At 38.9% G+C, this 24620-nt stretch overlaps 1 protein-coding gene across 4 annotated transcripts in view; it reads left to right on the forward strand.

Moving 5' to 3' along the window:
- Positions 1-24620, forward strand: part of CDKL4 (cyclin dependent kinase like 4) — a 76498-nt gene that overhangs the window by 11413 nt on the left and 40465 nt on the right. For all 4 annotated transcript variants that reach the window (XM_049870301.1, XM_049870300.1, XM_049870303.1 and 1 more), the window contains 2 exons: positions 14142-14367; positions 17080-17201. In XM_049870301.1, the coding sequence (XP_049726258.1) occupies positions 14200-14367; positions 17080-17201 (290 nt within the window). In that variant the 5' untranslated portion in view covers positions 14142-14199. The remainder of the gene's footprint in view (positions 1-14141; positions 14368-17079; positions 17202-24620) is intronic.

Here is a 24620-nt window from a genome sequence, read left to right on the forward strand (position 1 = left end):
TTTGAGATATAAAAGACAGAAACAAGCAGAGAGACATGAGGACCTCATACCGCCAAAAAAGAAGCACTGGGAGCAGAGCGCATCCTTTGGACTCAGAGTTCCTGCGTGGAGAAGCTCCTAGTCCAGGGGAAGATTGACAAGAAGGACCTTCCTCTAGAGCTGACAGAGAGAGAAAGCCTTGCCCTGGAGCTGACGCCCTGAATTTGGACTTGTAGCATACTAGACTGTGACAAAATAAATTTCTTTTTGTTAAAGCCATCCACTTGTGATGTTTCCACTATAGCAAATCTAGATAACTAAGACAGTAATCTACCATCATTCTCGAAGATCCACCTGTTTTTTGCACAGGCCAAATAGGTAAGTTGAATGGAAATGTGATGGAAATCACCACCCCTGCATCTTTCAAGTCCTTGATGGTGGCAGTAATCTCTGCAATCCCTCCAGAGATGCAATATTTTCCTAGGTAGGGGCAGTTCTAATGGCGTCCACTTGGCTTTTCCTGCCATAAGAGCCCTTACTCCATTTGTCAGAGATCCATTGTGGGGGTGCTGAGTATTTCTATTCCAATTATGCATTCTGGAACTGGGGAAATCACTACAGGATGAGTTCGGGGACCTACTGAACCTACTGTAAAATGGATATTGGCTAAGACTCCATTAATAACCTGACCTCCATATGCCCATGCTCTGACTGGTGGACCACAGTGACGTTTTGGGTCTCCTAGAGTTAGTGTCAGTTCAGAGCCAGTATCCAGTAATACCCAAAAAGTCTGATTATTTCCTTTTCCCCAAGGAACAGTCAGTCACTCTTGTAAAAGTGCTTAGATCGCTTTAGGGAAGGCTGGGAGAAAGATTAACTGTATAAGTTTTCGGCAGTGTACTGAAGTCCTTACTCAAGGGAACCTGCCCTCCCCTTCATTCAAGGGGTTGTGCGTCTTTAAACTTGCTCAAGTCTGGGAATTGACTGAGGGATCATTAACTGTATTGTAGCAATTCGAGTTAGACTACTGTTCACCTGACCTAGAATTCATCCAGTTGTACAGATCAAGTAAATATTTAGTAGATTTCCTATGTATTTTACTCCTAAGGACACCATGACTAAGTAGCCAACACCATAAGTCCATATGAGTCAAAGACTATCCTGATTACTGCTTTGACTCCACTGTCCATTACTGTAACCATGCCTACCTTGTCTTTCTCGATTGAGTGCAGCCACTTGGCCTTTACTACCACGGGGTCCAATCAGCCCCATTGTTGTTAAGTGTCTTAATTCCATTAGGGCAGTTCCCACTGTCAAGTCTGATTTGCATAAAAACAATCACAGGAGCCTGGGGCTCCCTTCACAAATTTGTTCCTCAACATTGTGGTAAAAGATGTGCCCTTTGGGCACTCCATGTGTGGGTCTTTGGGTCTAACCTGATAAATCCACTCTAGCATTGCCAATTTCCCTAAGTCTTTGGATACCTTCTTCACCTTTTTTCTTTGGATACCTTCTTCTACGGTATACCCAGGCAGGTCTTGTACTTCAACTTGATTTAATGTAGGCCACGTAATCCATGCTTCAGCAACCCAACCAAATAGACTATTAGATCTTTTCCTAACTTCTCCAACTGAAACATTGAATGAAGAATCTGCTTAGTGGACCCATATCAATAAACTCAGACTGATCCATCTGTATGTTCCTTGCACCATTATCCCACACCCTTAATAGCCATTCCCAGACATATTTCCCAGGTTTCTGTTTGTATGTATTAGAAAAGTCAAGCAGTTCTTTTTGAGTGTAGCCTACTTCTCCTGGGTCACATTTTGTATTTCACCCTTTGTCTAGTTATAGGTGTAGAAGCCAAAACTGATAGTGGGGAAGAGTTTTGAGAACATTCAGCTTGTCTTGTAAAGCATCTGTCTCAGGTGATGCCTCAGGCGATGCCTCAGGCAATGACTCAGACAAGGGCTCTTTAGAGGCAGATGGAGGGGCTAATGGTTTTCCTGGGCCAGATGGTTTAGCAGACAAACATGGAGTAATCCCTTCAGATGGGAGTGACAGGGCTGGTTCTGTTGGTGGGAGTAATTCAAGGGAATCCAGGGGCTCAATGTCTCCAGCTTCCTGATTATCTGCCCATATGTCCCCATCCCAAGTTTCAGGATCCCATTTCTACCCAATCAGTGCCCTAACTTTAACTTCAGACACCTCTCAAGGCTGACAGTTGAGTTGGCATTGTAATTCAGCCACTCTTACAGTAAGACTCTGGGTTTGCTTTTTGGCAATATCAGCTCTGTTACTACAAGAAATAAGGCTTTGTTTCAAAGCACAAGTGGAAACTTTAAGGTCATTTATGTGGCACTTGAGCTTTGACTTTGAAGCCCTGATCTCATCTCTTTCTTTCACCACTTTGTCTAGTGAAAGTAGGACCAACCAACCAGCTTCCTTAAAATTCTCATTCTGACAAAATTGTACAAAGGTATCACACATGCAGTTACCCAGAGCCTCACCTTTCACCAATACCTGATCTATTGGCAGTGATATTTTGAGTATTTGAATTGCCACCTCACACCATGGATTAGCAGTGCCCTCTTTACTACTAGAAGCAGAGTCATCAACAGCTTTAAGACTAACTAGACTTAAGAACCAATTTAGAAAACTCATTCTTACAATTTTGTTTCCCTAGAACCACTCTCTGTACCAAATGTCTTAAGCTGGGTTCTCTAGAGAAGCAAAACCAGTAAAGTATATAAATATATATATATAGAGAGAGAGTTTAGGTCAAGGAAAGGGCTCACACGGTTGTAGAGGCTGGAACGTCCCAAGTCTGTGGGTCAGGCTTCTCCTGACACACATAGCTAGAGGGGCTGGCAAAACCAAGATCAGCAGGTCGGAGAGCAGGGCTCTTGTTCACAGGCAGTGAAGATTGACAAATCCCACAGATTGACAGGCAAGGCTGCAGGTAAGCTGCTAGTTTAAGACCTAAGAACCAGAAATCAGATAAACAAGAGCCAGCTGCAGGATCCAGAACAAGCAAAACCCCATAAGCGTTGCCAGAATATTCATTTATTTTCAATACATGCCCACGCCCAAGGAAACTCCCTTTCAGCTGATTGGCCACTCACAGAGATCCCATTGTAGGGATGATCACATAATATCAAATCTCATCATGGAAGTGATCACACCATCATATGACTATCAAATCCCTGAGAATCATGGCCCAGCCAAGTTGACACACAACTTCTCTTTTCATTTTCTTAATGGAGCAATTTTCTTTAGAAGAGCAAAAGATTTTAATTTTGATAAATTCCAGTTTATCAGTTTTCTCTTTTATTGATCATACTTTTGGTGTCATATCTAAGAAATCTGCCTAATTGAAGGTCACAAAAATTTTCTGTTTTCTTATAGAAGTTTTCTATTTTTAGCTCTTACATTTAGGTCTGTGGTTCACTTTGAGTTAATTTTTGTATACAGTATGAGTTAGTAGTCTGAGTCCATTTTTTGTTTGTTTTGCATATGAATATCTAATTTCCCAGAAGCGTTTGTTTAAAAAACTGTTCTTTCCTCATTGAATTGCCTTGGCACCTTTGTCAAAAATCAATTGAACGTAAATAAAAGGGTTTATTTCTTGACTCTATTCTGTCACATTATATATATATATATATATATATATATATATATATATATATATATATATATCTTTATGCCAGTAAAAAAGTGTAAATCCTCCCTCCAGGTTTGTTCTTTTTTTTTTTTTTCCAGAGCTGTTTTGTATATTCTAGGTCCTTTGTATTTCCATGTGAATTTTAGGTTCAGCTTGTCAATTTTTACTTAAAAAAAAAAACTTAGTTGGAATTTTTGTAGGGACTGAATCAAATCTATTAATGAATTTCTGGAGAACTGACTTCTTATGGAGTTTTCCAATTCATGAACATGGCACTTTTTCAATCTTCTTTAATTTCTCTGAGCAATGTGTTGTAATTTTCAGAGTACAGGTCTTACACTTCACTTGCTAAATGTATTCCTAAGTATTTTATTCTTTTTATGCTGTTGTGAATGGAATTGTTTTCTTAATTTCATATTCAAATTGTTGCCATCATATAGAAGCACAATGTGTTACCGTATACTATTGTTCTATCCAACTACTTTACAAACTTGTTTATTAATGCTAGTAGTTTTTATGTGGATTCATTAGGATTTTCTGAATACAGTATCATGTCATCTTCAAATAAAGATAGTATTACTTTTCATTTCCAACCCCTATGCCTTTAATTTCTTGTTGTTGCCTTATTCCACTGGCAGGAGTTTTGAATACAATGTTAAATAAGTGGTGAAAGCAAACATCTTTTTCCCGACCTTAGGGGAAAATCATTTGGTCTTTAACCATTAAGCATGATGCTAGCTGTAGGTTTTCCGTAGATATCCTTTATCATTTTGAGAAAGCTTCTTTCTGTTCCTTATTTGTTGAGTTTTTTTTTTTTTTTTTAATGAATGGGTATTGGATTTATCATATGCTTTTTCTGCATCAATTGAGATGATCATGCGGTTTTGATCCTTTTTTCTATTAATGTGATGTTTTTACATTACTGGTGTTCAGTTTTAAACCACTTTGCATTCCTAAGGTAAATTCTACATGGTCATGGTGTATAATACTTTTTTATATGACTCTAGATTTGGTTTACTCATTATTTTGTTAAGGGTTTTTGTGTCTGTGTTCGTGAGAATAATGATCTGTAGTTTTCTTTTGATTTATTTGACTTTCATATCAGGATAATAATAGTGGCTTCATAAGTTGAGCTGGGAAATGTTTCCTCCTCCTCTTCTATTTTCTGAGTTTGTGTAGAATTGATATTAATTTTTCCTTGAATGTTTGATAGAATTTACCAGTGAATCTATTTTAACCTGGATTTTTCTTTCTTGGTAGTTTTTTTTTTTTTTTTTTTAACCCAACCAGCATTTATTAGGTGCCTACTGCTTTTTTTTTTTTTTTTTACTGCATGTGGTACTCATCACACATCACAGATGAGGTTGTGAATAGGTTATTAATTACTAATTCAATTTCTTTACTTTTTAGGGTGTGATCAGATTTTCTGTTTATTCTTTAGTCACTTTTGACATTTTGTGTCCTTCTGGGCATTTGTGCAACCAAGTTGTCTAATTTGGTTGCATAAAATGTTCATAATAATCCCTCATAATCCTTTTAATTTCTGTTGAGTGGTAGCGATTGTCCCCTTTTTCATTCCCAATTTTGGTAATTTTTACCTTCTCTTTTCTTGGTCAGTCTAGCTAAAGGTTCATGAATTTTGTTCATCTTTTTGAAGAACCAATTTTTAATTTATTTTTCTATTATTTTTCTGAAGCGAAGTCAGTCATTAAACTATTGTTGATCTCCTGTAAGTCATTTCTCTCTTGCTGCTTTCAAGATTTTTTCTGTCTTTGATTTTCTGCAGTTTGTACAGTATCTAGATATGGATCTCTTTGTTCATTGAGTGGCTTGAGTCAGTAGGTTAATGTTTTTCATCAAATTTGAAAAGTTTTTTTTTTACCATTATTACTTGAAATAATGGGAATCTCATTACATGTATATTTGTACTATCGATTTCGTCCCACAAGTCTCTCGGGCTCTGTTCATATTTAGTCTGTTTTCGAATTCTGTCTTCTGCCATCTCAAATCTGCTGTTGAGCCCATCTAGTGAATTTTTCATTTCAGTTATTGTATTTTTTGGCTCCAGAATTTCCATTTGGTTCTTTTTATCTTTTGGTTTTTTAGTTGAGACTGTCTATTTATTGAACCATTGTCATCATATTTTCCCTTAATTCTTTAAATATAGCTTCCTTTGATTAGTTGAACACATTTGTAATAACTACTTTGAAGTCTTTGTCAGCTAAATCCAACATCTGGGTTCACTCAGAGTCCATTCCTGCTGACTTCTTTTTTTCTTCTCAATATGGGTCACATTTTACTTTTTCTTAGCTTGCCTCATAATTTGATGGTGGTTGTTCTTGTTGAAAACTGGACATTTAAGTAACGTGTTATAACAACTTTGGATCCTGATTTTCTCTCTGAGGGTTTTATATGTGGGTTGTTTTTTCCTTTGGTCTTTTGGTTTCACAAACTGCCTGTATTTGGTAATCTCTTCATAAGTATGTGGCTGCTGATTTTCATGGCCATTTCACACACTGTTAGCACTACAGCACTCACTGAGCTGGGCCACAGAGGTGATGGGAGAACAGCCCCAGCCAAGAAGACTGTAGATTCCCACTGTTCTTAAGTGGACTTCTGGCACCTTATCATGAATAAACACTTCTTGATTTCTTTTTTTCCTTTGGCTGATTTTGAGAGCCCCAAAATAGTTGTTTTTGACAATATTACCTTGCCCAGTCTTATACTTGTGTGTATATGTGTGTGTGTGTTTCCAGGTTTTGTGTGTGTGTGCAGTACAGTAAACTGTTCTTATATGGCCCTTATAAACATGCTCTTGTAACTCCCACAAAATGAATGGAACTATGCAAATAAAGTACTTGTAGCCCACCAAGGAGCCTGGACAGTTTTGCTAATGCAGATAAGATACATGGAACCCTTGCTGGGGCAGGGGGAGGGGAGGAAAACATGCAAATAAGGTGTATGGAACCCTTGAAGAGGATTGGTCAGTTTTGCCATCACACTGGATTTAAAGGGAGTCAATCCCAGAGGTTGGCAGGGGGACCTTGCTACCATCAAGAAGAGCCAGGAGCAGAGCACATCTTTTGAACCCGGGACCCTGCACTGAAAGCCTCCTAGACCCAGGAGACAGGGAGAGCTATAACATCAGAGACAGCGTGAGATGACAAGAAGCAGGGGCAAGCATGGCAGAGCCCAGCAGCAGAGAGATGACAGCAGCAGAAACAGGAGACTGGCATGGGTTGGTGTGGTGAGCTTCCTGGCTCATGGAGTGATGCAGCTACAGTGGGTGTGCCAACCCACAGAGCAAGAGAGCTGAGCGCCTTTGGGCAGGAAGCTACCTGGCAGAGTGGGGTGCCTCCAGACACTTGACAGTGGAGCTAAAGAAAAAGCTTTATAACACTTGCCCAAGCAGGGCAGAGGCCCAGCCAAGAACAAGGGCCAAGAGCCAAGGGCTGAGAGCCTACCCGCAGGCACAGCCAAGAAGCTGTCCTGATCAAAGAACTGTTCCTCAGTCATTCCTGATGATTCAAGTTGACTCTGATGCTGAATTGTAACCCGTTACTTTGCTAATGAACCCCCATAATCATAAGTATGGTGAGTTCGGTGTAGCCATTGCAGTGAATTATCAAACCCAGGAGAGAAGTAGAGAATGCCATGGGAGCAATGGCTGGTGTCAGAATTGGTAAAAAGGTAGGAGAGAGGAGGTGTGTCTGACTGCCACCTCACAGGAATCAGCCTTGGGCTGATGTTGATCTTGATTCTCTATCCTCCCCCTGATGTTAGTCAGGGTCTGATGCCATGCCATTTTTACGGTGTGTGTGTGTGTATATGTGTGTGGTGAAAATATACACAACAAAACATTTGCCAGTTCAACAATTTCTTCACGTATATTTTAGTGACATGGATTATATTCTTCATGTTGTGCAACCACTATCGCTATCCTTTTCCAAATCATTCCACCACCACTAACATACACTCAATGTCCCCTAAGCAAAAACTCTCCCGTTTACCCTCCCACCCACCCTAGGTAACCACTAGTAATCTTTGGTTTCTGTATGTTTGCTTATTTCACGTAAGTGGGATCATATGGTATTTGTCTTTTTATGACTGAACTTATTTCTCTCAGCATGATGTTTTCAAGGTTCATCCATGTTGTGACATGCATCAGGACTTCATTTCTCTTTATGGCTGAGTAATATTCCATTTTATGTATATACCACATTTTTGTTTATCCATTGATCTGTTGATGGACATTTAGGTTGTTTACACATTTAGGTATTGTGAAAATTGCTGCTGTGAACATTGGTGTACAGGTTTCTGTTTGCATACCTGCTTTTACCACTTCTGGGTATATACCTAGGATTGAGATTGTTGGGTCATATGGTATTTCTCTGTTGGACTTTTTGAGTAACTGCCAAACCGTTTTCCATAGCAGCTGTATCATTTTACATTCCCACCAGCAATGGATAAGGGTTCCAGCTTTTCCACAACCTTACCAACACCTCTTGTTTTCTGTTTTTATTTGTTTGTTTAAGTGTTTTATCTTTACCATTCTAGTGGAGGTGAGGTGGTATCTCATTGTGGTTTTGATTTGCATCTCCTAATGGCAACCAACAACAACAATGGCTAATGATGTTAAACATCTTTTCATGTGCATCTTGGTCGTTTGAATATCCTCTTTGGTGAAATGCCTGTCCTTTACTTATTTTTTTGATTGGGTTGTTAGTCTTTTTGTTAAGTTGTAGAAATTTTTCTTTGTTTTGGATACTAGACACTTAATGGATATATGGCTCCTGGAAATTTTCTCCTAATTTGTGGGTTGTCTTTGCACTTTGTTGAAAAAGTCCTTTGATGAACAAAATATTTTTTATAAAGTCCCATTTATCTATTTTATCTTTTGCTGCTCATGCTTTTGTTGTCACATCTGATAATTCATCAATAAAAACTCGGTCCTGCAGCCATGCCCCTGTATTTTCTTCTAAGAGTTTTATGGTTTTAGTTTTCACATTTAGGTCCCTGATCCTTCTGAATTGGTTTTTGCATATGCTATGAGGCGTGGATCCTGATTTATTCTTCTGCATGTGAAAACCCAGGTTTATCAGCACCATTTTTTGAAGAGACTCTTCATTCCCTATGGAATGGATTTAGCAGCCTTGTCAAAAATCTGTGAAAAATAGTTGTATGGTTTTATTTCTGGGTTCTTAACTGTATTCCATTGATCTATTCTTATACCAGTACCAAACTGTCTTAATTACCATGGCTTTATGGTATGTTTTGAAATCAGAAAGTGTGAATCCTCCTACTTTATTCTTCTTTAGGATTGCTTTATCTATTCGGAAGCCCTGGTGGTGTAGTAGTTAAGAGCTATGGCTGCTAACCAAAAGCTTGGCAGTTCAAAACCACCAGGTGCTCCTTGGAAACTCTATGGGGCAGTTCTCCTCTGTCCTAAAGGGTCGCTATGAGTCGAAATTGACTCAGTGGCAACGGATTTGGCTTTTGTTTTTTTTGGCCCTTCCATATAAATTTGAGGATTGGCTTTTCCATTTCTGCAGAGAATGCTGTTGGAATTTTGTTGGGGATTACACTGAATTTATAGATAGCTTTTTTTTTTTACACTTTGGATAGTATTGACATCTTAACTGTATTAAGCCTTCCAGTTCATTGAACATGGAATGCCCTTCCATTTATTTAGGTCTTCTTTAATTTCTTTTAGTTATCAATTTCTTCTGTAGTTTTCTGTGTTCAAGTCTTTCAGCTTCGTGGTTAAATTTATTCCTAGGTACCTTATTCTTTTAGATGCTGTTCTAAGTGGTAATGTTTCCTTAATTCCCCTTTCTAGTTGCTCATTGCTGGTATATAGAAACCTGACTGATTTTTTTATGTTGACCTTGTACCCTGCCACTTTGCTGAATTCATTTATTAATTCTGATAGCTTTCTTGTGAATTCTTTGGAGTTTTCTGTATATAGGATCATGTCAACTGTGAAAAGGAATAATTATACTTTCTACTTCCCTATTTGTATGGGAGCCCTGGTGGTGCAGTGGTTAAGAGCTACAGCTGCTAACCAAAAGGTCGGCAGTTCGAATCCATCAGCTGCTCCTTGGAAACTCTATGGGGGCAGTTCTACTCTGTTCTATAGGGTTGCTGTAAGTCAGACTCAGCTCAACAGCAATGGGTGTGGTTTTTTTGGTCCCTATTTGTATACCTCCCCCCTCGCCCCCCAGCCTAATTGCTTGGGCTAGTATTTCCAGAACGATGTTGAACAGCAGTGGTGAGAGTGGGCATCCCTGTCTTGTTCCTCATCTCAGTGGGAAAGCTCTCAGTCCTTCTCCATTGAGTATGATGTAGCTGTGGGTTTTTCATAAATGCCCTTTACTATACTGGAGAATTTTCCTTCTATTCCCATCTTGAGTGCTTTATCATGAAAGTGTGTTGCATTTGTCAAATGCCTTTTCTGTATACTTGCGTTTTGAGAAGAGGATTCACCTTTCTCTTTTCCCCATCATAGCCAAAGTCCAACCCCTGGTACTTTTTTTGTAGGACTTTTATTATTAATATTTTATTAATATCAAGTGGTTTTTTGAATTGTGCTTGCTTTTGAATTAACCGAAAGTGATTAAAATTATGATCTCTGGAAGCTATCTGCCTGGGTTTTAATTCCATACTGGCTTTGCTGTGCCTCTATTTTCTTATCTTTATAATAAAATAAAAATGGCTCCTACTTCATAAAATATTTGTACATATTTATATGTAATTTGCAAAGAACAATGTTGTTTAAGTGCTAGCTCAGCCATTGAAAACCCTATGGTTTTGCCCGGAGGCCCTGAGGATATTTTCTTTATCTTTAATAGTTTTATTCAGATATGGCTCAGAGTTCATTGTTCTGGGCCAGTTTTCCCAATTACCTGGTGGACCATTTCAAAATATATAAAATCAGTAACTAGTTGCTATCAGATCAGTTCCGACTTGTGACAACCCCGTGTGTAGAACTGCAGTCCGTAGGGGTTTCAATAGCTGTGATTTCTCAGAGGTAGATTGCCAGGCCTTTCTTCCAAGTCACCTCTGGGTCAGTTTGAACCACCAACCTTTCAGTTAGTACCACCAACCTTTCAGTTAGTAGCCCTTTCCTATAGACAGTGCTGTGCTCTACCAGGACATTCGGTATTTTTACGCTCAGGATATATTTTCTGAGGGAGATGGTTTTAAGTCTATCTTATGCCACTCTTTTCCTCTTCTTTCTTCCTTAAAATTTTCCCATGCCTCATCCCACCCCCATCTTTGCTTTCTGCAAAGGCTTGCAGTGGGAGCTCAAGACATATCTTTGCCAGATTTTAAGGTTTACCTTTCCGCTTAAATTCATGGAGTTCTCTGTCTTTTTGGTATGTTGAAAGCATTGGATTTTTGTCATTTTATTTGTTCTTCTGCTTGAGTTATATAACTTTGTGGAAACCAGACCAAAACCATTGCTGTCAGGTTGATTCCGACTTATAGCAACCCTATAGGACAGGGTAGAACTGCCCCATAGGGTTTCCAATGAGCAGCTGGTGGATTCAAACTGCCGACCTTTTGGTTAGCAGCCTTAAGCACTGTGCCACCAGGGCTCCAGCTTTGTGGAAGGTGTGTGGTAATAAAGATGATAATAGACAGTTGCCATTATCCTTGGCTGCCTCAAAGTTTCCCGCCATATGTATCTTGACAAGCCATTGGGTGTAATGTGAAGCTTGGGTAGGAGTAAAGGATAAGGAAAGAAAGAAGATAGGCATTTGGTTTAGAACATACCAATTTTGCAATGATTTTGTTCATTCATGTAGAGATGTTCTTCTAGCAGTTAGATCATTGGTCTGTACGTCAGGTAAGACGTTAGGAATTACTGCTTCTGAAAGCTCTGGTAGAGTCTTAATACGCTGAAAGTAGAGCCACAAATTGCTTTGTGAGATTCCCACGTCTGTCTTACTCCTGTCTGCAAACACAGCGTTACACTCAATAAACATAGAAGGGCTTTAGCAAGGAGATAATATCGAGAGGTACCAGGTAAAGAAGGAGCCCTGGTGGAACAATGGTTAAGTGCTTGGCTGCTAACCAAAAAGCTGGTGGTTCGAACTCACCCAGAGCCTCCTTGGAAGAAAGGCCTGGCAATCTGCTCCATAAAGACTACAGCCTAGGAAGCCCTGTGGGACAGTTCTTCTCTGTTACGTGGGGGAACTATGAGTCAAAATCAACTGGATGGCACCAAACGACAACAGCAACCAAGTAAAATACTGTTTTCTGGAAATTTATTTTGTTGTATTCAACAGTTTGTTTGATGTAACTGAGAGATCCAAATCTTAGTCTGACAAGCCAGTCATTATTTAATCTGTTAAAAAAGGGAAAACTCATGGCTCAATAAGAAGAAAATAACACTTAGCCTAAAACTTCATAATTGAAGTTTCCCCCAGTAACCATAGTGTTATCAAAGAGGTTAAATTCATGAATCTACAAAGTCGTATACTAATTTTTAAAACAAATTCACACTTTTTCCAGTTCTTCTGTTCTCTACCCAGTCACCTACTACTTGCCAAAAGAAAGGCAAACACATGCATGCCTACATCTAAATACTTTTGAGAGAACAATAACTCATGGAAAAAATACACAAGTATCATTAATAGGGCATTGAGAAAACATAGATTGTGGTGGATTTTGCATGTGTTGATGGAGTGTGTAGGTTTCAGTTTTCTCCTTTGTAATAAAACTCATAGCAATCCTATAGAACAGGGTAGAACTGCCCCAAAGGGTTTCCAAGGCTGTAAATCTTTATGGAAGAAGACTGCTATATCTTTCTCCCATAGAGCAGATGGTGGGTTCAAACCTCCAGCCTTTTGGTTAGCAGTCGAACATTTAACCACTGCCAGGGTTTCTTCTCCTTTGTAGTAGCAGAGGGAATAGAATGCACTTAAAAAAAAAAAAGATATGTTAGTGGTCATTTACCCAGGTAAACAGTTTTCTCCTTTGTTTATTTTTATGGTGTCAAGTGAAAGTAGATGATTCTTTCCACGCTGATAATCTGTGAATGGAAAAGACTGAATATTAGTGAAGTACGAAAATTTTGTACTCATTTGAACTGAAACATGAGAAGTTTTAAAAGTGGTCAGAGTCTTTCATTTGACATTGTATTAATATCAAGACCTAGATAAAGCAGTTCTTTGAATTGTGCATTCTTTTGAATTAACCGAGAGGCTTTATAGTGTGGTGATTAAAATTGTAATCTTTGAATCCTGACTGCCTGGGTTCTAATTCTATACTGGATTCACTCTGCCTCTGTTTTCTTATCTGCCTAATGGAATAAAAATAGCACCTGCTGGACAGGATATTTGTGCAGATTATATATAATTTGCATAATTTAAGTACTAGCTAATACTAGTATTAGATTATATTAATAGGATTCTGCTTGGTAAATTGGGAAGGAATTTTTTAGACTAATTAGGATTTTTATGTCTTTAATTCCTAAACAATTTAATTATGTTGGCTTTATTGGTCATTTAACATGCAATCGAGTCACTGCAAAATTCACAAATGGATAACACAAGACAAAATACTAAACCCACAATTTCCATGGTAGAGTCCCTGGGTGAAGAAAGCTAAGCACTAGACTCAACTACTAGCCAAAAGGTTAGCAGTCCACACCCACCCAGAGGTACCTTGGAAGTCAGGTCTGGAGATCTGCCACCAGAAGGTCACAGCCTTGAAAACTCTATAGAGCAGCTCTGCTCTGCACACATAGGGTCGCCATGAGTCAGATTCAACTCAGTGGCAACTAACAACAACAACCAGTTTCCATGGAAACCACCATGGGTATGAAAGTATTCATTAAGTAGAGAAATTTCCCTTCTTTTTTGTGCTTCATCATTGTTTCTTTGGAGGCTAAGAATTTAAGGATATGTTCCTCCATAAAAATAAAAGCTAAGAGCAGTAAGTGATGCCCTAGAAGGATTTTGTGATTGTTGTTTTTAGTGGCTGCTTTTTTTTGTTCAGTAGCCGGCATTTTCTCTTTCCTCTCTCCACCAGGTGGAAATATAGCACTTTGTATCATTTCTTCTGACACAACTCTCGTAGTTACTGCAGTGCCGTATTCAAATGTCAAATGGGGTGAGGAGGAAAAGGCAAAGTCATATTCAAGAGGAAGAAGTGTGCCTTCAGCTGCATTTTATAGCATCACATTTTAATCATTTACTTGAGGGTAATGAAAACAATAGATTGGATAAGCTTCCTTTCTACAAATTCTTTTAATTCACTGAGATAAATGTAGATCCATTACTAGAAATAATACATGAAATCTTTGTGTCAGGTAGAACTGCATAGCACAAGACCAGACTAACAAAATAGCACCCAGGTATGTTTAAATCTACTTTAAAATAATCAGTGGAAATAAACCTTTGGCATTCTTGGAAAGTTGGTTTTATATTAATATGTGAGAACGTTGTTCTTTATAACCTGACTAAGGCAAGTCAGTCTTATTTTCCAGGTGCAATATTATACTGCAAGTCAATTTTAACACAGTAATTTAAGGCACTTCAAATATAATGGAAAAGTATGAAAAACTGGCTAAGATTGGAGAAGGATCTTATGGGGTTGTATTCAAATGCCGAAACAAAACCTCTGGACAAGTAGTGGCTATTAAAAAATTTGTGGAATCTGAAGATGATCCTGTTATTAAGAAAATAGCGCTAAGAGAAATACGCATGTTGAAGGTAGGTCATCTTTACATATATGTGTGTATAAACATGGCATTGGGTGAAATACGTATGCAAAATCAAAAAGGGATTTAAAATAATGTCATTTTTTCATCGCACTTAAGTTCCTTTGTATCAGCAACTTAGGGAAATAAGTTGACCATCACTTGGGAATGTGACTGCTTTAATGCTCATCGTATTCAAATGAGTACAGCTGGAAATTGTTAAAATACTGCAGGTCTTCCACTCTGCCTGGTAAATACCCACTGCCTTAGGTGCTCCATTCCCATGGCTTACCCTCCCGCTCCTGCCCTGGTCCCTCCAGACTGCCCCACCCCCAGCCCCACCATCCTGGCCCAGAGGGAGCCCAAGGGATTGCTCCAGTGCCCCAGTAGGCATCCGTATGGTTTAATCCCTAATTTTTTTTTATGATGCACTGGTTCGTAAATATATTGAATAATTACACAAAGTTTTTGTAATAATTGTTTTACACAAAGGTTTTTGTAATAATTGTTTTTATTCTAATAAGATTTGACATATAAAATTCGCTATTATCTCTCCTTTTCAAAATATTATTTGCAGCAGATTTCCTTAACCAATAAGTTCCAATATTTTGTTTAAAAATGCACTATGATATACACAGTTTTCAAGAATACATCCAGCGCAATAAAAATTGGGTCACTGTTATCTCTTCGCCACCAGAGGGCGCCGGTGAGCCGGACAGCGCTGGCAACAGTCCAGAGCTAAGCTGCAGGGTGTGTCTGAACCCGAGCTTTGGGTTTGTTTTATAAAAAAATATTTTTACATTCCCCCCACCACCACCCACAGCCTGCAACCAACATTAATGCTCAGGTAGTAGCTGCTGGTTTACAAGTACCCCAATGTGACAATGAGCTTTAAGGTGACGAGTAGCTAGATTTCAACTCCCCTTGGCCTCTAATGATGGCTCTCAGAATGTACATCTTTTCTGCTTTTGGTATGCTGTATGCCCTGAACATTTGCCTCCTGTGATAAATCTACCTTGCATTCCTCACATGCTCCTGTTTTCTAAATTTACTTTGCCTTTTTTCCTCTGTACTGTTTTACTTTAGGCAAACCTAAGCTAATTCATTATTTGCATAGGGGATGTAATTGCTGACCCACCCCAAGGCAGGAGGTTTGACGTTTGACCTTGGCGATGCCTCCATCTCTAGCATCTGTGAAGCCCTTACTGCCCTGGTAAGGTACAGCTTCACTTGCTTGCTTGCTGTGATATTGCTGCAGCCCACAGCAGCTGGCTTACCAGTGTGACCTTTTTCCTCCTCTGTTTGGCTTCGTGCTCTTTTAAGCAGTGGAGCGTATTGAAGGCAAATTGTTTTGGTGCTCTGGGCCGGTTTTAATGTATGATAGATTCCCTTTTCCCAAATTGCTGAGCTGCAGGCTGATTTTTTTTGGTCAAGCCACACTTACAGATACTGAGATAGAGGCATGCTATGCGGTCGCTGTACCTAAGACTCTCTGCTGGGCCTGCAAATATTTATTGGGCTTCTACCACATACAAAACACTTTATATGGCTCTCTGGGTAAATGGTATAGGGTTTGGAAAGTTGATTTGTCTGTTATAAATAACAGGGAAGATGAGTTATAAGTAGGAGTGACCATATATCCTGGTTTATGGCCGTTGTTCCAGTGTTCCATATGGTTAGAAGCCCCTTTAAAAGTGTCCTGGTTTGTATATTATGTCGTATGGTCTCCTTAGCTCCAGGCAGGAACTGTAAGAGCTATGTGCCAGTTTGCCTGAGACAGTCCTGGCTTACACCCATTGTGTAAGCAGATGATAAATTATGTAGTTAGTTAGGGATTATTTTACTTAATCACAATATTTCCTCTGGTTTGCAGTATTATACCAAGCTCCCTTGTAAAATGCTTAAGTTTGGGAATAGAATTTAACACATAAGACATGTAAGCATAAGAGAGCACAACAGAATTAAAGAACAGAGCTGAAATGTAATAGCTGTGGGGACTCCTAGAATAAGCAGTTTGCTCAGACTTAAGGGTTGGTATCGAGTATAGCTGAGAGCTAGCACCGGAGTCCAGACTGGGTTTAAATCCAGCTGATATTTACCTTAAATCCAAGGCAATATGTAAACTGAGTGGCTATTGATGATTTCGATAGTCTTCTCAATAATTCCACTTCTCTCAACTTTGTATTCAGGTTATTTTATGACTTGGATAGTTCAAGTTTCCTTAAAATGTGTGAAGCATTTTTTGGTCTAAGTGCTTGTATTTTAAGTTGTGTACTTCATTTGCTATCACCAGAGAGATTCAAGCAGTTTAGTCACCATCTGTCATGGGTAGATTGGAGCCCTGGTGGTACCGTAGTTAAGAACTTGGCTGGTAACCAACAAGTTAGCAGTTCAAATCCACCAGCTGCTCCTTGGAAACCCTTTGGAGCAGTTCTGCTCTCTTCTTTTGGGTCACTATGAGTCGAAATTGATTTGACAGCAACAGGTACTTTTTTTTGAGGGGGGTGGTTATTATGGATAGATTAGTTGAATTCTTAACTTTCTTTCCACTTTAAGATTCTGTGATTCTTACTAAGTGCAGTTTCTCTTGTACGTAACTGCAATGAAATTCTCCACAAGAGATGTATTGATAAACAGGCCTTCAGTTCTGAAAATTTTCAGAGGCCTGGGGAGGAACTGCACCTGGAAACAGATCATTAAACTTTGTATTTCCATTCCTTTGCAGCAACTAAAACATCCAAACCTTGTGAACCTCATCGAGGTGTTCAGGAGAAAAAGAAAAATGCATTTAGTTTTTGAATACTGTGATCATACACTTTTAAACGAGCTGGAAAGAAACCCAAATGGGTAAGTAGTGTAGGAACTGAAATTCTGTATGGCCAGTTCTGAGATTCATTACATGTGGGATCGACTTTGGCAAATTTCAGATCCTAGCCACAGTTCTCCCTCCTAACCAGCATGCACCTGGCTACTGTTTTCCAGTCTCAGAATGTGCTCAAAGGGCAAACGAATATGAACCTAAAGGAAATATAATTAGGAAGACAGATCTACTGCAAATATAAATCACAGTGTATTTTAAGGCTAAAAAAAAAAAAAGGCTTATATATTGTCTGAATTCAGGGAATGAGCTATGGTTCAATATTAGGAAATCTATGCATATAATTCACTAAAAAGTTAAAGGAGAAAAAGTACATATGATTGATAAAATTTGAAAAGGCATACTTTCCTTTCTTGATTATTAAAAATTTTTTAAGAACTTAACAAATGAGAATTAAAAGAATACTTTCTTAATGTTAAAAAAAAACCCTCCTCAAACCAATAGCCAATTTTATGCTCAATGGCAAAACAGTAGAGGAGCTTCCATTAAAATGAAAAACAGGACAAGAACGTTGGTGGCTGCCACTATAATGTAACCTTGTTCTGAAAGTCCTAGCCAATGTAATGTAATCAGAAAAGCAAATAGAATATATAGCTTTTAGAAATGAGATAAAATTGCCATTGTTTGCGTATAATTGTTTTTCTACCAAATCCGAGAGTCACCTAAAGCGTCATGAAAACTAATGGAGTTCAGTGTAGTAACCATGACGCCACCGCAAATTCCAACACTATCAATAGCTTTTGTGTCAGCCAGCAGTTTGGAAAGTCTAGTAGAGAAGAATCCCATTCAAATATTAACCACAACCAAAAAGTTTAAGAGTAAAGATAAAAAGGGTTGTTCAAAATCTCTATAAAGGAAACTGTAAAACTTTATTGAGCTCTACATAACAGGTTTAATTTAACTGAGCATATTGTATTTCTGGATGGAAATATTCAATGTAAAGATACTGCCTCCTCAATTTATTTCATTATTGCACAAAATTCTAATCACAATTCCAGTGGGATTTATTTTTGAAACTTGAAAAAGTTAAACTAAATCAAGAAATTTTTTAAAAAGAGGAAAAGAAGGAATCTTAACTGCCAAATATTAAAACACATTAGAAAACTACAATAATTAAAACAGCTTTGTAATGACGCAGAAATACACAGACAGAGCAGTGAAACAGTAGAGAGGCCCAGGAGTGATCCCGAGTGTATACAGACTTACAGCAACTATTCAGGTGGCAGTGGAGATCAGGGAAGAGGGGGCTCTATTCCCTGGTGGATGTAAGAGTAGCTAACATTTATGTAGCACTTCTTGTGTGCTACAACATTAAAAAATAATAATAAAACAATGGAAGACAATAGAGGTGAATCCTTATTCCGTCTTGGTGGGAAAGACTTTTCTAAGCATAAAAATGAAGCAAGAAGCATCTGTGTTATTGTCGTTAGTTGCCTTTGAGTTGTAGACATTCCCTCTGGCAAAAAGTACCATAAACAAAACTAAAAGAGAAATGGCAAATCGGGCACAGTATTTGTCAGATCGAGGATTAATGTAAGTTTATATGTACATACACAGATTTTACAAATGAACTTTTTTTAAAGATGGACACCCAATTAGAAAATATATTCTTTCAAAAACAAAAAAGTTAGTGAAGTCCTGCTATACACCAGGCACTGTTCTAGGTGCTGTGGATACAGCCGTGACCAAAAAAGTCTGTCCTCATGGAGCTAACCTTCCAGTGGTCATGCAAGTGTACATCATTTAGAAAAGGTAGCAAAACGACCAGGACACCTATGAAGACATGTTTATCCTCCTTACTAGTCATTTCTCACCTATCACATTGGCAAACGTTTTTCAAAAAATCAAAATGCCCAGTATTTTCACCTGTCAGGGAGTCAGGTGCCCTCGTTCACAGCTAGAGAGTGCATAATTAGGAGGCATTTTGGCAGTGTGCGTGAAAATCTCTTAAGCTGTTTTCATCTTCTGACCAAGAAATTCCATTTAGAGAAATTTATAGTAAGGAGATAATCAGATACATGCAAAAAGTTATGTATGAGAGTGTTTAACCCATCATTATCTATAGCACAAAAATTGGGAGTAACCGAATTGGCCAGTATAAAGAATTGGTTAAATACCTTTTGACGCACTCACACAACGGATGATACACATCAGCCTATTGAGTGGCATGCTGTAGACGAAGAATGTTCTGGGGACATGTTCATGGGATGGCGTGTGAAAAAAATGACGTTACAAAGGAGAATGTTCAGTGAAATTGAAAATTAATTTTGAAAAAATATATAGATTAGGTAGATGGATGAGTAGATGAATGAAAAATGTGCATTAAAAATAGTTTTGAAAGCTAGACACCGAAACATTAATGGTGGTGATTAGATTGCGGCTGGTCTTTTTTCCTTGTCTTTTATTAAAATGTTCTCAATATTCTATTGAAGGGGTACATGTATTGCTTTTAAAATATATATATTAGAAAACAGTTAAAATGGTGAATGAATTCATAGTTGAACTTTATTATGCAGGAAATAGGGTTTTGTACATTGGCTTGGAAGGACAGATGTGTTCAGAGTTCCAATAACTCATTCAATAAATTAATTTATAAATTAATATACACTTTCATAAAGTTGGAAATTTACATTTACTTCATGTATTGTTCCAGGCCCTGAAAATAAAGCTTACAACCCATATACCAGTTTAACTGAGCTGAACAGCTTTCTCTTCCTTATATGCATCCTAAGCCTTCCTGCCTTTAGGTCTTAGTTCATACTTTTCTCTCAACCTAGAATGTTCTAGTCTTTTCTACTTTCCCTATCTCTATCATAATCTTTAAAAATGTGAAGTCCTAGATATTCTTACTGTCTCTGAGATTCCTCCCTCTGGATGGAATTGCTTCCCTCCTTGGAATCCCCATAGATTTTCATTTTTGTCCCTGTTACTTGACATTTGCTACTTTATATGTTTTTATGTGCCTATTCTCTCTCTTACTAGACTGTAAATCTCTTGAGGGCAGAGTTCATATCTAATTCATGTTAATAGCTTCCTTGGTGCCCAGCATTCTTTCATTCATTCCTTCAAAAATATTTCATTGAGCACTTACACTGGTGCGGAGACTACAAAGATATAATGGCACAATCCTGCCCTCAAGAAGCTTAAAATCTAATTAATAAACATATTCAAAGTAACAATTATAAATGGCAATACTGATTGGGTTAATGTTGATGCAGAGGATACACGGGAGAAGCAGCTCCAACATCTGCTGTTCCTGGGGAGTCAGGGAGGATTCTGCAGACGAAGCAGCATTTGGGCTGAGGCTTTGAAAGTGGGGAGGAATCGGCCAGACGGACAGTTTTGGAGAAACGCATGCCAGGGAGTGGGAACAACATAAAAAAAGGCAAAGAGCCATAAAAGAGCAAAGCATGTTCAGGCAACACCTATGTTCATTATGTGTTCAGGAACCCCAGAGATCTAACTACCCTATTTTTCCCCTTTCAAGTTTCACAAGGACATATATCAGTGCCAGTTTATGGAAGTGCTCTCAGTCAGCCCTGAGACATGGGTCTACATCCCAGCTACCACAGACTCATTCCTGACTCATGGCATCCTATGTGCTCCATAAGGCTTCCAATAGATGGTTGGTTTTTCAGAGCTGGATCACTAGACATTTCTTTTGACGCACCTCTGAGCAGACTCCAACCTCCAACCTTTTGTGTAACAGCTGGGTGCTTAACTACTTGTGCCACCCAAGGATTCCTGGATTCACATACCAAACCAAAAACCAAACCCAGTGCCGTCGAGTCGATTCCGACTCATAGCGACCCTATAGGACAGAGTAGAACTGCTCCATAGAGTTTCCAGGGAGCACCATCATATTCGAGCGAGAGTTTTGCAGGATATATTATTTTTGGCTGACAATGTTTTTCTTTCAAGGTTTTGTATGTCATCCCATTGCCTTCTTGCCTGCATGGTTTCTGCTGAGTAATCAGAGTTTAGTCTTATTGTTTCCCATTCGTATGTGACTTTTTGTTTTTCTTGAGCTGGTCTCAGGATTCTTTCTTTGTCTTTGGTTTTGGCAAGTGTGATTATGATATGTCTTGGTGTTTTTCTTTTAGGGTCTATTCTATATGGGGTTTGTTGAGCTTCTTGAATGGCTGGCTTTTTGTTTTTCATGATATGAGAGAAGTTTTCTGTCAGCAAGCTTCAATGATCCTCTCTGTGTTTTCCATTTTCTCTCCCTGTTTTGGAACTCCGATCTTGTGCAAATTTTTGCTGTTGATTGTATCCCACATGATTCTCAGGTTTTCTTTATTTTTCTTCATTCTTTTCTCTGATTTTTCCTCAAAGTGGTATTCAAGGATGTGTCTTCAATTTTGCTGATCCTGTCTTCCATTGTTTCAAATTTGCTCCTGAAACCTTCTATTGCACTGTCCATTGCTGAAATCTTGTTATCTTTTGGATTTTTAATTGCTGCTTTTTTTTTTTTATGATTTCTAGTTGTTTATGTTGACATTTTGTTCCTGTATTATTTTCCTGAATTCTTCCATTGCAATGCCTATGCTTTCCTTGATTTTTCTGTATTTTCCATGATTTTGTCTATTTTTTCCTTATTTTTGCCTGTGTTTTCCTTCATCTCTTCACTATCCCTTGGAGAGCCCTGAATATGAGACTTTTGAATTCCCTATCAGGTAGTTCCAGTGCCTTTTCTTCTACCAGAAGGTCATCTAGTGTTTTATTTGGTCGCTTACTGGAGCCATCCTGTCCTATATATATATATATATATATATATATATATATATATGTATGTATATATATGTATGTATATATATATGTATATATATATGTATATGTTTTGATATTGTCTGCTGCCTCTGGGATATTAAGGAATTATTTTCTTCTTTATTGATTGTAGATTTGTTTTGTCCTGCTTTTTTGTTTTATTTGCTTATGTCTGGGTAGGCGGCCTGGGTGTGTTTTGTTGCTTCTCATCTGTGGGGATGATACTTCTTTCCAACTTGTGCAGGTGGGCAGGCCCAGTTGCTCAGCTATGGTACAGCAGGGCAGTTCACACAGGGGGAGAGGTGGAGATGGGTTGTTTGTGGCATGAACTTGGGCCAGCAGAGCAGGGCCAGGGGGCAGTGTGGGACAGGGTCCAGGAGTCCATGCTGATGCTGCTTGAGGGTGTGGCACTCAGCACACAATGCATATAGGCAGAAGGGAAGGGAGAAGATATGATGTGCAGAGCTAAGTGGGTGAGAAAAAGGGAAAGGAGAGAAACAGAAGCAAGAAAAATAGCACAAAAACAAGTAAATAAAATGGCTGTGTGGTGGGATTCAGTGGGTGGAGCAGGGAAGACTTGGGAAGGCTGTGTACTGGTGGCTCTCCAACCAAGCGGTGTGGCACAGCCCATCAAGAAAGACAGGGATGGCACATGGGGCTAGTTGGATGGGAGAAAGGAGAGGAAGGAAAGGAGAGGGAGAGAAGAAACAAACAAACAAAATCCAAAAAAAATTTTTTAAATGGCACTGGGAGAACCAGCCATTGGGGGTGGAATGGATCCAGGCAGCAGTGAGCTGGTGTCTCTCTGGCCAAGTGTCCATGGCCCACTGGAAAGCAGCGGAGGCTGCAGATAGGGAAGGGGGGTAGGACACATGTATCACTGGTTACCAGGTGCTCTGTCTCTCATTGGGAGCACCGTGAAGTTACCTTCCCATACTCCCTGTTCACAGTCCTTGGTGGCTGAGGTCCAAGGTGGTAAATCCATGCTGCGTTAGCTGGTAGGAGACCCCAACTCCGTAACTCTCCCCATTCTCTGTCAGTTTCTTATTCTGTTTGGTGCTTGATCAAATTCTTTATCCCTTCTTTTGATGCTTGTGGTTCCAGGATTGATGTTTATATCTGTTTTACTTGGTTTTTCAGGTCTTTGTTGTAGAGGGACGGCATAGTGCTTCTGTCTATAGTGCCATGTTGGCTCCACCTCCCATGCATCAGGCTCCAGGTAGTTCTGTTGAAGCCAGAACTTCTAATAAGTGCATCCATATTGTTATAATCAGCCATATCTAAAATCCTGTTCCTTTCTGCTCCAATACCCATGGAATCCATTTCCACATATACTGCCCACTATAAATTAATAGAATGTTATCGTTCTTTCACTGTGTAAATCTCCTCCTCTGTTTAACTTTGGAATAGGCTCCTGGGGCATGCTGGGATCTAACTCTAGTTAAGGTTTGGAGAGAAGCCCTGAGGAGAATTGATACCACTTTGCAGGATCACTACCTCAGATGAGATTGTTAGGGGATCCACAACAGAGCAGAACCAGCTGCATCATACAAGTTTGGGGCAACTTCTCATGAGAAGGGAAGCTTAAGGGAAAGTTGGGGTGCTCTTACTTATGTGAATATTCCCAAGCGTCACATTCCAGTTCTTGAAGTGAAATTTCCTTTTCAGTTGACACATTAACCTCATGTAAATTCAATCTATGTTGCTGTTTATCAAACAGTAGAGTTGTTCTATGTCCAATTTTTCAGCCAAATGAGTCCTAAATATACAAGGAATAAGGGGCTCTTTTAGGGAAGCCATAGAAATTCCTTGCTTCCTAACTGTGCTTTGAACCATGACATTAAAACCCTAAATCTGTCTTTTTTTTTTTTTTTAATATACTGCTGAAATTAAAAGCAGCAAGCTCACCCCATATTTCTTTTACTGATTATATTGTTACATTGCCAACCAAAGCCTTGCCCTGAGCAGCACTTTACTCCACATGGCCAAGGGGGTCAATGAAATGACTGGACACCCATCTACCAGTCTTCCATCCACTAATTAGGTCTTCTGCACTCTGACTCTGTTAAATCAGATCGCCAATCCCAGATTTCCAAGGCCTTGAGTTTCTTTCCTACATCCACTTCTGGTACCTTATTATTTATCGGTCAAGTTTCAACAACAGAATTCACTCTAGCTAGTTTAAGTAAAAGGAATATATTACAGGATATTAGTTTATAAAATTTCTGAGAGTGCCAGAGAACCAAGGTTGATTGAGCATCTCTTAGGTACCAGGTCCTATTCTAGGCATTAAGGCTACAGGAATGGACAAGATAAAGTCCCTGCACCTGTGGAAGTACCATTCTGGTATAGTCTAAAAATAAAAGAAGACTTATAAGTCTCTGAGGAAAAATAAAGCACAGTGAGGAATTAGAGAATGCCTTGGGAGGGGAGTAGAAGGAACAATAAATCAAAGGTTTGGAGATGTAAACAAGCATGGTATGTTCAAGGATTAATGGAAATGGAAATGAGTGTGGCTGGGGTGCAGTGCCTGTGGGGATGCAGTAGGAGATAAAGCTGGAGAGGTTAATAGGTGTGAAATCATTTAGAGCCATGGTAGTCCCCCATGTGTCTGTCAGTTT

Source organism: Elephas maximus, chromosome 26, assembly GCF_024166365.1.
Source record: "Elephas maximus indicus isolate mEleMax1 chromosome 26, mEleMax1 primary haplotype, whole genome shotgun sequence".
NCBI lineage: Eukaryota > Metazoa > Chordata > Mammalia > Proboscidea > Elephantidae > Elephas > Elephas maximus.